Source organism: Microcebus murinus, chromosome 4 (genome assembly GCF_040939455.1).
Source record: "Microcebus murinus isolate Inina chromosome 4, M.murinus_Inina_mat1.0, whole genome shotgun sequence".
NCBI lineage: Eukaryota > Metazoa > Chordata > Mammalia > Primates > Cheirogaleidae > Microcebus > Microcebus murinus.
The window spans coordinates 109,699,181-109,711,608 of NC_134107.1; the positions used below are offsets into that span (position 1 = coordinate 109,699,181).

At 35.5% G+C, this 12,428-nt stretch overlaps 1 protein-coding gene across 1 annotated transcript in view; it reads left to right on the forward strand.

Annotated features, from left to right (window-relative positions):
* Positions 1-12,428, forward strand: part of LOC105863941 (rho GTPase-activating protein 20-like) — a 65,541-nt gene that overhangs the window by 11,832 nt on the left and 41,281 nt on the right. Inside the window, exons 7-8 of the mRNA XM_076001423.1 lie at positions 3,159-3,323; positions 9,596-9,748. Coding sequence (XP_075857538.1) covers positions 3,159-3,323; positions 9,596-9,748 — 318 coding nt within the window. The remainder of the gene's footprint in view (positions 1-3,158; positions 3,324-9,595; positions 9,749-12,428) is intronic.

Below are 12,428 nucleotides of genomic sequence, written 5' to 3' on the forward strand. Positions count from 1 at the left end.
AGATAACCAGATTGAGACTATAAAAAATGGAATATTGGTTTCTTTTAGATATTATTGGTTAAATTAGTGAAATTTGAAGTGGAAAAACAGGCCAAATATGTAATAAAGTGGTCATCTTCCTTATTGTGGCTAATTACTATTTCAGTGGACATTTTAAGGATCTTTCATAATGTGTAGAAATTTAATGGATATTCAATTATTAATTTATTCATTCATTTTTAAATGGCATTTTTAACTCATACCATATTTTTGTGTTCAAATGAATCCTGCGATGACTTTCTTCCAACTTGTGAATCCTTTTATGTAAAGTGAAGTCTTCATCTTTATTTAAAGTGAGGGTATACCTGCAGCTATCTTTTTGTGAATGATGTGCTAATTTAAAATAAAATCTATATGAATGTATGGAAGTTTTTAGTGCCACTATAGATTCTATATTCAAATTCCATTTAATGAAACTTATCAAAATACTTAGGTGACTTTCTTCCCAGTACTCAGCAAGTTCTCTCTGATCAGTACTCTTTCTGACCTATCCCAAAAAGACATATGCTTCAATCATTGTGTTGATTAGGAAATGTAACCTCATTTTAATAGGTGCCTAATGGAAATTTAATTAAGAAGATAATTTCTTAGAAGTTTTCATAGAGAGGTTACAGAAATTAAATACTATATGAAAAAAATCAATGAATTAAACTTCATGAAATTTTAAAGCTTTTGTCAAAAACACAGTAAGGAAAGTGTACCAGACAAGCAAGAGACTGGGAGCAAATATTTCCCCAAACACATACCTGACAGAGCACTGTATACCAGCACAATGTGCCCAGTATTCATAAAAAATTCCTATAACACAGTAGATTACATTTGCATAATAACACACAACTCATTTTTGTAAAACTAATGAGCTAAAGACTTGAAGACATTTTACCAGTGAAAATGCACAAATGGCCAGTAAGAACATGACAGTAATTAGTCATCAGAGAACTACAAGTTAAAATCTTAATGAGAGGCCACTATATCTCCTCTAGACTGGCTAGAATTCAAAAGACTGACAGCAGCAAATGTTTTTAAGGTTGTGGAACAGCTAGGACTCTTCTGCTGTTTTGCAGGGAATATAGAATGGTACAACCACTTTGGAAAACTAACTAGTTTTTTTTTTTTCTAAAATTAAACATACACATATTCTATGACCCAACAATTCCACTTTGGGATATTTATCCAAGAGGAATGAAAACATAGATCACAAAAATACTAGTACAATGTTCAATAACAGTTAAAACTAGAAACATCCCAGGTGTCCATCAATAAGAGAATAAACTCTGGTATATTTATACATTGAATACTATTCAGTAATATAAAGAAATGGATCATTGATAAATGAATTCCAAAAACATGCTGAGTAAAAGCTATTTTACACAAAAGAGTACATACTGTAGTTCCAGTTATATAAAAGTCTAGAACAGGCACAACCTTCACCCATCCCTCAGTCACGAAGATAGTTTCCTATGTGTTCTATTAAAACACTGATGATTTTGGTTTTTACATTTAAGTCTATGATCTATCTCAAATTATTTTTGGTTTATGGTATAAGGTAGAGGCTGAGGTTCATTTTGTTTCTTGAGATGGGAAAACCTTCAGTGGGAAAGAAGTCAGAATAGTGGTTTCCTCCAGGGTGTTGGAGTGGGGACTGACTGGTATAAGGAGTGTGAGGGATTCGGGCACTGATCAAGCAAAAAGGAGATGATGATGGCACAAGGTTGCATAAGAAAAGGAGTCCCTCACCACAAGAGACCGTCCAGAGGCTTATGATGAGGGGCCACCATCTAACTGGGGAAGAGGGCAAGAGAATTCTGGATGAGAGGAGAATCAGAGATGGTGTCTCTGGAGATGACATGTCCAGGTGATGTTGCTCAGTAGTGAGGAATGTCTGGGTCAGAGAGCCGTAAGGGGCATCAGCAGCTTGGGGTCTCATAACCACAGGTTCTCTCTTATCAGTGGCCAGCAGATGCTGGATCTAGTTTTATGGAGTATGCAAAGCAGACAGGCTGTTAGTGGCTAAAAATCTTTTTGTGGGGGCCATTTTTCAAATGACTGTGTATGTGAAAATTTGAGTTTGGCACCAGTGAGCTTTTGAGCTAACAGACCTCAGCCTTTAATCAAGAAAAAACCCAGAGGTAAATCCATAGGAAGTACATTTTCTTAATTTAGATAATAACTAGAAGGGGGAATTTTTCTGAGTGATGATAATTTCCTATATCTTGATAGGGGTTTAGATTACACAGGTGAATACATTTGTCAAAAGTCAGTGAATGCAATGCTTTAAAAAGTGCTTTATAAAAAAAAAAAGTCAGTGAATATACACCTGAGACTTGTATACTTGTACATTTTGTGTGTAAATTTTATATCAAAATAAAGTCTAAATATTGAACTCTAGTTAATGATATGCATGCTGAAGTGTTTAGGGGAGATATGTACTGCTGTATGCAGTTTACACTGAAATGCCAAAAACAAAATAGACTGATAAATAGACCCGGTGTGGTGGCCATGCCTGTAACCCTAGACCTTTGGGAGGCCGAGGCAGAAGGATATCTTAAGGCCAGGAGTTCAAGACCAGTCTGGTTAGCATAGCAAGACCACATCTCTACAAAAAAAAAATTAAAAAAAATAGCTGAGTGTGATGGCACATGCGTGTAGTCCCAGCTACTCAGGTGGCTGAAGCAGGAGGATCGCTTGATCCCGGGAGTTGGAGGTTACCATGAACTATGATCACACCACTGCACTTCAGCCTGGGTGACAGAGAAAGACCCTGTTTCTAAATAAATAAATGAATCAATCAATCAATAAATAGAAGGATAGATAGTAGAATACATATATAATAAAGCAGGCACAGTAAAATATTAATGGTAAAATCTATGTTGAGGTATACATACATGTGTTTATCATAAAACTATTTCGACTTTGCATTATGTTTCAAAATTTTCATAATGAGGTGTTGAAGACTGCTGTGTGGAGAATAACTTGGGGCACCAGTGAGGACACTGCCATCGTGTTAAAAAGTTACAGAGTTTTATATTTATTGACCAACTTTAAGCTATAATTTTATAAAAATTTGGTCCTATATTTGATCATTTGACTGATGATCTGTGTAATTTGATCTGTTACAGGGAAAGATCTTCTGCTGCCATGAAAACCTGGGCATTTTTGACGGCATTTGCCTGCTCCAGTAGGACTCTGCTGATTGACGGCCTGGTGGAGCTCAGAACAGGCCTGCAGAGGCAGGAGCGGCATCTTTTTTTATTCAACGATCTGCTTGTTGTGGCCAAAAGCAAGTAAGTGGACTGCACACTCTCTCCTGGTTATCATTATAAAATTGCATTTCCACTAACAAAGATACTCTTTCTATTCAATAGTTATTGTAAGAATGCCTGGCCTCTGTTACTATACCTAATATGTGAAGTGAGTATTATGTTTGTTCCTTTTTTTTTGAAAAATAAAGTTTCCATCTTTTATTCATACAACAAATGTTTGTTTAGGTCCTGTGCCATGCCCTGAATAAATGTAGGAAATATAATGAAGGATGTGATGGGGATAGTTCTTGCTCTTTGGTAGCTTACATTCTAATATGGGAGCTTACCTTCGTGTGTAGTGGGGAAAGGACAGATTGTGATTTTGCTATGAAGAAAATGGGGTGGTGGGTGAAGTAAAAGATGGGGTATGTGTTAGGTGGGTGTAGTCAGGGGGGAAATCATTGAAGGATGAAAAGCAACCAGCCATTTAGATAGATATCGGGACCATGAGCGTTCTAGGTTGAGAAAACAGGTACAAAGGTGATGGGAAAAGCTTGGCCCTTAGAGGACTTCAAGGAAGGCCTGTGTAACTGGGGCCTAATGAGCAAAAGGGAGTGATAGGAATTATGATTGGTGACATAGACAAAGGTTAGATCGTCAGGACCTTGTAGGCTGTATTAATTATCTATTGCTGTGTAACAAATGACTCCAACACATAACAGCTTAAAACTGTAAACGTCCACATTTTCTCTGAGTAAGGAATCTGGGAGTGTTTCACTGGGTGGTTCTGGCTCACGATCCTTCATGAGGGCTCTCTGGCTTGTTGGGCAGGGTACCAATTATCTCAGGGCTCAACTGGAACCCAAGAAACCACTTCCAAGCTCACTCATGTGGGTGCTGGCAGCTGTAATTCCTCATGGCTGTTCTCCAAAGGCTTCCTCTCCACGTGGGTCTCTCCACAGGGTTGCTTCCTTCAGAGTGAAAAATTCCAACAGAGTGAAAGAGAGAATAGGCCATTGAAATAGCACCCAAAATAGAAACCACAGTATTTTATAACCTGATTTTGGAAGTAGTGTACCATCATTTCTGACGTATGCAATTGGCCACACAGACCAACCCTGGCACAGCATGGAAGGGAATTACACACTGTATGAATATCAGGAACTAAGGATCATGGGGACCATCTTGGAGGCTTAGTACCACAAAGGCTATGATAAAGACTTCGGATTTCATTCTGAAGGGTTTTAAATGGGGGAGTGGTAGAGTGTGATTCTTTTTAAAAAAATCTATAATTCTGGCTCATGCTAGTTAGATAGTACGTTGGAAGGCGGCAGGCAAGAGAGGAAGCAAGGAGCCTAGAAAGGAAGTTGTTAGTGGTCCTGAAGGAGATAGTGAGGGCTCTATCTGAGGAAATGACAGGTAAGAGGAAGATACAGACATGTCTGGAACGTACTTTAGAGGTACCCAAGAGGATTCACTTGCTACTCAACACTAAATGCCAGTGTACTTAATACTCAGCCTAGAACATGGTGACTGCCGCTGGCTCTGTTTCCCATTGTCCTTATGTATGAAACATCAGCAAAGATAAAAGTATTTTAACAAATCCAATCTCATGAAGGAGATTTTTAGTCACTAGAGAAGAGTAAATACTTTTTTCTGTTATCCACACTCACACACCTAAGTTATTGAGTGCCATAAATAAGACATGGGCAAGGGTAAATAATTTTCCAAAACAGAAATTAAGTGACTTCCTCAAGGTCACAGAGTAATTAGTTGAACCTACCTTTGAACCTAGATCTATCTTATTGCAAAGTCCATTCTTTTAGCCAATATGTGTTCTGCTGCCTCTATTACTGAACTCTTTTTTAATGGATTTCATAGAAGAGCCCTCAACCATATAATTTTTCACCATTAATTGAGTCTTTTCTTTGTGATAAGTAAAAGGTTCCAACTAAATACTCATTTAGTAAGAAATGGTATAGAATGCTTAGAACCTTTTCAAAGTTAAAGATGACATAAAGATAACAAAACAGTTTCAGAATATTTTCAACAGAAGTGATACATACAAATGTAGTTTTGCAAGTGGATATGATGTTTTGAGTAATACAGTGAAAGAAAATTGGTTTTCATTTTTTTTTATCTAAGCCTTTCCACTCAAATAAGTCTACCTGAAGATCTAAGTAGGGAGGCTATTATCAGAAGAACAAATCATTATTTTTTTTTAATTTCTTCATTTAAAAATTATTGGATGGCTTCTATTATATATGCTTGGTATTATAATAGGAGAATCAGAAAGGTCTTGTTTAATTTTCCTAGCAACCCCCCAAGGTAAGAGTTGTTTTAGATGTTGAACACTGAGGCTCAGGGAGGTTTGTCATACACTAGGAAATGGAAGGGGCTTGAACACAGACTTTAATTCCAAAGGTTGGCTCTTTCTGTCTTCCTTACCACACTGTACTCCTTAGGTGCAGAGCTTAGCCTGGAGGTAGATATGCAGACAACAACCAATTTCCTGAACTTTAGAACCTTAAAGGATACTTAACTTGTAACATGCATTCAACTCTTAGGGAAGAAGGTATTTTCCTTCTTTTTTTTTTCCTCAGCAGTTATGGTAATATTTAGGAGAACCTTTGCTTTTTTGCCTTAAATTGTTTATTGTTCTGTATACTGTTCACATCTACGTTATTTTTATGTAACCTATGTTTTGCTAAAAATATTTTATATAAAGACAATTGTATTACCACTAGAAAATTGCTGTTTTTTATATATATTGGCAAAATTTGTGCCCATTGTCTATTTTTATTGCTTTTTTTTAATTGTCCCTCACATAAGGGTACACCATTTTCCACACATAACTCTGTGTCTACTCTAATGTTTTTATGAAATGACAACATTTATATCAATTGATGTAAATGCTATTATTTATGAGATTCAATTCAAGGAAGATTATTTTAAATACTTTCTACATCCATTGGGAATATTTAAAAGTTTGGGTGATCTATATTATTTTTTATGTTTTTGGCATAAGCACAGGACTTTAAGATGGAAAGGAAGATGGATATTTGAGGAGATGATGATGATGATGATTAAATCCTGCCACCTTACAACAATTTAGACAATTTTTTAGGAATGTATTACATGCTCATTCTCATAGCAAACATTTAGATAGATTTACAGAACCTTCTTAAAATGAAAGAACTGAATTTTTTCCCCAAAATAAATGGCAACCAAAATGAAATAGATTCTTGCAATACCAAACCTGTGTCACTCCTTACCATTGGATAAAGAATCGAGTGGTACCCTGGATCAATTAATTTGTCGAAATACTCTGAGACCAGTGCTTGGTCTTCATACTTAGCCATGGAGAAAAGGGGAGACCTCAGTTCCATATTATGCCAACTCATCTTTAAGCTTCATTTGGAAACTGCTTTCAGTCCTTGCATTGGGCCTATACAAGTAAACTCAAGCGGGATAAATAATTGACAAGCTGTCACATATTTATTTCGTCAAACTAAGGGAATTTTAGTAAGAGCAATAATAGAAAGGGTGTTAAATACACCCTTTTATTGACTAAAGTATTATATTTGCTCTGCTTTTGCTGGATGTTGACACTGTTTGCTGAAAATTATTTTCAATTTATTGTTATTCTTTTCCATACTGATATAGGAAAGTATTAAAGCTGAATAGGTCCTTGGGAGTAACTTTTATATTCATTAGGAAGATAAACTTATTTTTCTAATAAAATTATGGCTTTCATTTATAAAGTAAGATATGTTTTATAAGCATTACATTATTTGGAAAGAAGTTAGTAGCTGATAGGGCACCTATATGGAATTTACCAAAAGAAAATAACTGTACTTACCTAACACCCTCCTAAGACATCATTATTTTCATCTCTTATGAGAATAAGCAATTAGTAAATAATACTGAGTTCTTTAAGGTAAAAAAGATGAAGTTAAGTAAGCTCATTTACTATAGACTTACCATTAGATACTCATGGAATATATCATGATCTCTGCCCAAAAACATATTTAATATGACATCTCTATCTCAGAATGGGAAAAAAGTCTCCCTAGAATCATGTGTATTTCAATAATTTACTGGAATTCCTTCCAGTATGAAGCTTGGAGAATACGAAAGGAAATTATGTCCCGTTAATAAATTTGTACTAAGAGACTACATGGTAGAAATAAAGAATTTATTTTTAAGTTTTTAAAAAATTTTTCAGTCAGTTCACATTAGCTTTATATTTTTTAAATTTCTGTTGGTCTAATATTATTGGAAATAGTCATTCCATTGGAACAAGTTTACATTAGATTTATTTTTTTTAATTTCTATATTATAATACTATAGGAGATTGAGAGTGAAATATCTGAAAAAGTACACTGTGACCCCAGAATGGTAAATTTCAATACACAGTTTTTTGAAATTCTTGTTTTACATATTTTCAAGCCTATTCTAGTTTTATGTATATAAATGCTCATAATTTTTATCCTCCAACCTCCATTATAAACAAGTAGCACCATCAGAAAGCCTTGTTGCTCTGGAGAGATTTAAGAAAAAGTAGGCCAAAGAGAAAAGCCGAAGGGAACTTCATGGAGAGATATTTTCCTCAAGATGCTTCATGCTAATGGCAATATCCAAGGCTTTTTATGGATGCACAGTGGTTAAGAGCACAAATAAGCTCAAGAGCCAGCACTGCCAAGGTCAGATCTAGCTCCGCCTCTTAAGCTGTTTGACTTTTGGCAAGTTAATCCCTCTGTGACTCTATTTCCTCACATATAAAATGTTTGAGTTTTAAATTAAATAATATGTGTAAAGTATTTGGAACAATGACTGGCACATGGTAAATTCTCAATAAATAGTAGCTATTACTTATAGTATAGGAGAATGGAAGTCATTGTTCATACCTGTAGACAGTTCCTTGCTTTGGGCATCAGGGGTGGCACTTTATTGATCTAGAAAGGATCTTTGGGATGACTTTATTGCCAGGTCAGGAGATGTGGGTGTTTCCACATGATATCCGAAGTATCCAATGTAGATAGAGATCTGCATTAGAAAACACAAAGTGTATGAAAACAAACATACCTTTCCTTCCAAAAGATTTTTAGTCTTAGTTTTATATTACCTAAATAATTGGCATGACAAAATAAGATTCAGTCTGTAATTGAATCTGTTTCATAAAAAATCTAATGATTTTTAGCAATAGGGTAAAAAAAATTGAAATAAAATACAGAAAGAAGCCATTTTGCCACAACACACTTTTCTATTACACTTAAATTTGGTGCATCCGGTGGGAAGCACAGACGAGTCTTTAAATCTAGGTTGTCCTTCATGTGTATTTCCTGCAATATCTTTTCATTTTATAATCCCACTTAAGAGTTTTAGCCTTACTATTCCATGAATCAGAGGAGTATTAGGGATGCTTCCATGCATGAGGTATCTTTGATTTTATCTTAGCTTTTCCACAAATGGTTCCAAATGATAGGAAGGACCCAAGTTTCCCCGGGCGTTCTCTCTATCCTACTCAGTTCCTTCCATTTAAATCTCAGGTTCATCTGAGCAATAAGTCTGTCAAATAGCTCAAGAAATATGATAGTTTCCATACCAGGGGTCTAAGGGGCAGTAAGAAGAAATTGTCAAAAAGGAATTTCACTGCTGACTAAAAGTAGATCCCCTTCTGAGTCCCCAGTGATAAACATTAGTTGTGTCAATGCTACTTTCTCTTAGCTTCTTTTTTAGGCTACAATTCTTCAACTTTAGCCAGAATATAAGGGAAAATGGTTGAACAGAATCTTAAGAAAGGAAATTTAAAATAATCTATGCTTCTAAAGACTAGAAAACCTCATAACCACTCCGTTGAAAATGTGTTATAAATTCCTCTAGTTAATTCCAGGTTTTTTCAGTGCATCTCTCTTAAAATGGACATTTTATAAACATCATAATAAATCATGTATATTTTTTACATTCAGCCACTCCAGTCCTTTTGTAAATAAGCAAATTATAAATAATGAAATAATTTTTTATAACAGCAGTAAATTTGGCTTTTGATCCAAATGCAGTGCTCAATGTATAGAAAAACAAAATGGCAGTTTATGGCTATTTGCTGCCATACATGCAGACATGAGGAATAAATGCTTCACCAAATGTCTTAAAGGTTTTCTTGTTCCAAGGTAACCTACTATGTTATAATTCACTGTGTTAGCCACTGAAGATAAAAACAATGTATAAGATGTCTATCACAAGTACAGAATCTCCCATACAATTTAAGAAACAAAATAATAAGAGGTCCTTTTTGGTTTTTATCTTTCTAGGCATAATAAGAATAACTTGAAGATGAAAAACAAGATTAAATTATCTGATATGTGGACAGCAAGCTGTGTCGATGAAGTGGGAGATGGCAAGGGCAGTGCTATGAAATCCTTTGTCTTGGGCTGGCCCACTCAGAACTTTGTGGCCACTTTCAGGTAAGAACCACAGTGTGTCCTGTATTTACCTTGTTTAGCTACTATGGTGATTTCTGGGATGAGAGAAAAAATTTAAGTAAATGTTGTTCCCCAAATTGTTAGAAGGAAAATACTTTATTCTGATTGTTTCTGAAGTCAATAGCTCATCTTTTGAGACACATACACCCAACCAAGATGCTTTTGTGCCTTATGTTTCTCCCAAAGAGCTTTTGATTAAAACCTATGAAAATGAATAGTAATTGTTGGGAACTCTTAAAGTCATTTGCCTTGGTTTGACCAGTGAGTTTTAAAGGGGCTCTACTGAAACAACTGGGGGGATGAGAACTTACAGCAATATGGAAGGAGAATAGACTGGTGGTCAGATCTTTAGGACTCCCTCTCCATTGTCCCTTGTCTAGGGATGTGTTTGACATAGTGAGCTTTCGAGTCCTACCAGTCTTTTCAAACCACTGAAATGACCTTTACTAAAGCAAATTTTATAAAATAGTCCCAGTAAGTTTGGATAAGTGGTTTATACTCTGAAATTTTCTAAAGAAGTAATTTATTATCATACAAATAAAAATAATTTCATGAAATACTGGATTGCCTGAATTGTATATCAGTTTTGGTTTAGTATCTATAGAAATGTGACAATCAAGGGCAAACTTAATATTTTAAGGAATAAAAATTGGTTTCCCAAGAGTCACTTGAAGGTGGGGATAGGGTTGGAGAATGTATGAATAAAGAATTTTTGTTCTGTTATGCTGAACATGCTTAATTGGCACTTTACAGTTCAGGGAGAGCATACCAAACTCCCCCTGTGCTTTTGAACAGCTGTGCTCCAACTCCAGTACTAGTTTTGCTCTTAAATATTTAGTATCCATTACATGCACATGATGCTTTTCATTTTGCTTCTTTCCTACTAACACCAAACTCCTCAGGCATCATCCTAAAGCCAGTTAACTAAAATTTTCCAAGCTGTTAATCTCTATTAAAGACAGGCATGTCATTAAACTCTACTGTGCATTATTGGCCGACCACAGATTTTAAGACTTATTTGGAAAGAACATGGGTTTGTGTCTTTCTTTGTATATCTTCTTTTCCATGACAGATTTCTATAGATATTATCATTTCTTATTGCTTAATCTCTTTAGAGTTACAGGTGAAGGAAAGCGATTTCAAGTGAGGGGTGTGACTACATGATGTTTTTTAATCAAAGAATTTCCATGAAGCTTCTTTATAAGAAGAGGGCGAAATGTGAAAGGAAGTTGTATACATATATAGTGTATTGCTCAAACTATGGTTCTCCAACCAAGTGAACAAGGTTAATATATTACCAGGGATGTCATGTGGATATCATGTACTCCTTTATATAGCATGATGATAAGAGCAATTCTACTCTGTGGTCATTTTCCCCGAAACACCTGTAACTCTTGGCTAATCATGAGAAAAACTTCCAATTCTTACAAATTGAGAGACATTGTACAGGATACCGGACCAGTACTCCTCAAAGCTCTCAAAGCCAAGAAACAAAAACAGGGAAAGACTGAGAAACTGTCAGAGATCCATTACTAAGAGACATGATAATTCAATATAGTGCGGTATTCTGGTTTGGCTCCTTGAACAGAAAAAGGCTTTTAATGGAAAAATCAGAGATATCCGAATAAAGTCAAGACCTTAGTTAGTAATGTACTAGTTTTGATTTCTTAGTTTTAGCAGGTGGACCATGATAATGTAAGAGAATAACATTACAAAAAATTAAACTGGGGGACAAGTAAACTAGGGGTGTATGTATTATTTTTGTAAGTTTTCTGGAAATCTAAAGGTATTTCAAAATTAAGTTTATTTTTTTTAAAAAAGTAAAGTGTTGAGTTCTGCCTCTCCTCTGGTATGGCAGAGTAGGGTCTTAACAGACTGACCACCCTACAAATAACAACTGTAAACTCCAAAATCTACCTGAAGATTATGGAGAATGAACAAAAGTTGGCAGATTTTGAAGAGGAGTTAAAACTTGGAAGAAGGCACCAGCAGTGGGTGAGTTTCCTGGTTTTAGGGCTTCCGTCTGAGGGCAAGAGGCAGTCACATCATGGTGTAGGGCAACTAAAACTGACACAAATTCTTAATCTTTCTGGGCTGAAGAACCAGAGTACATAGTCCAGGTCAACCGCAGCTATTACACCATGAGGGGGACAATCTCATAAAAGAACATGTCAAAGAAGGGAAGCTATAAATTCTGTGTATAGACACTGCCCAAGTCTCTGCTACACCCCCACATGCCTAGGATAGACTTGCAGCTTAAAGCTAAGACCAAAAGAATTATACTGAACAGCATGCTCCCCACCAGGGGTGGATTGTATTTTGTAGCTTGAGCTAATCAAGTTAGTTGCTTGCAAAAGCAAATACATCAACACTCTTGGAAATATAGCAAAATACAGTCTCCAAAACCAAAATTTGTAATGTCCAAAGTATAATCTAAAATTCCCTGATATCTGAAGTACAAGGAAAGTAAAAAGGTAAATCAATAGTGACCTATCCTGAGATGCCCTATATGTGAAATTACTAGAAAAGACGTGTAGAGCAGTTTTCATAAGTACACATGCTAGGTAAAATGAAAATCCAATTGAGATTAATGGAAAGATAGGTAATATCAGCAAATAAGTAGAAAATATTTTAATATGGCCAGATGGAAATTCTAGAACTG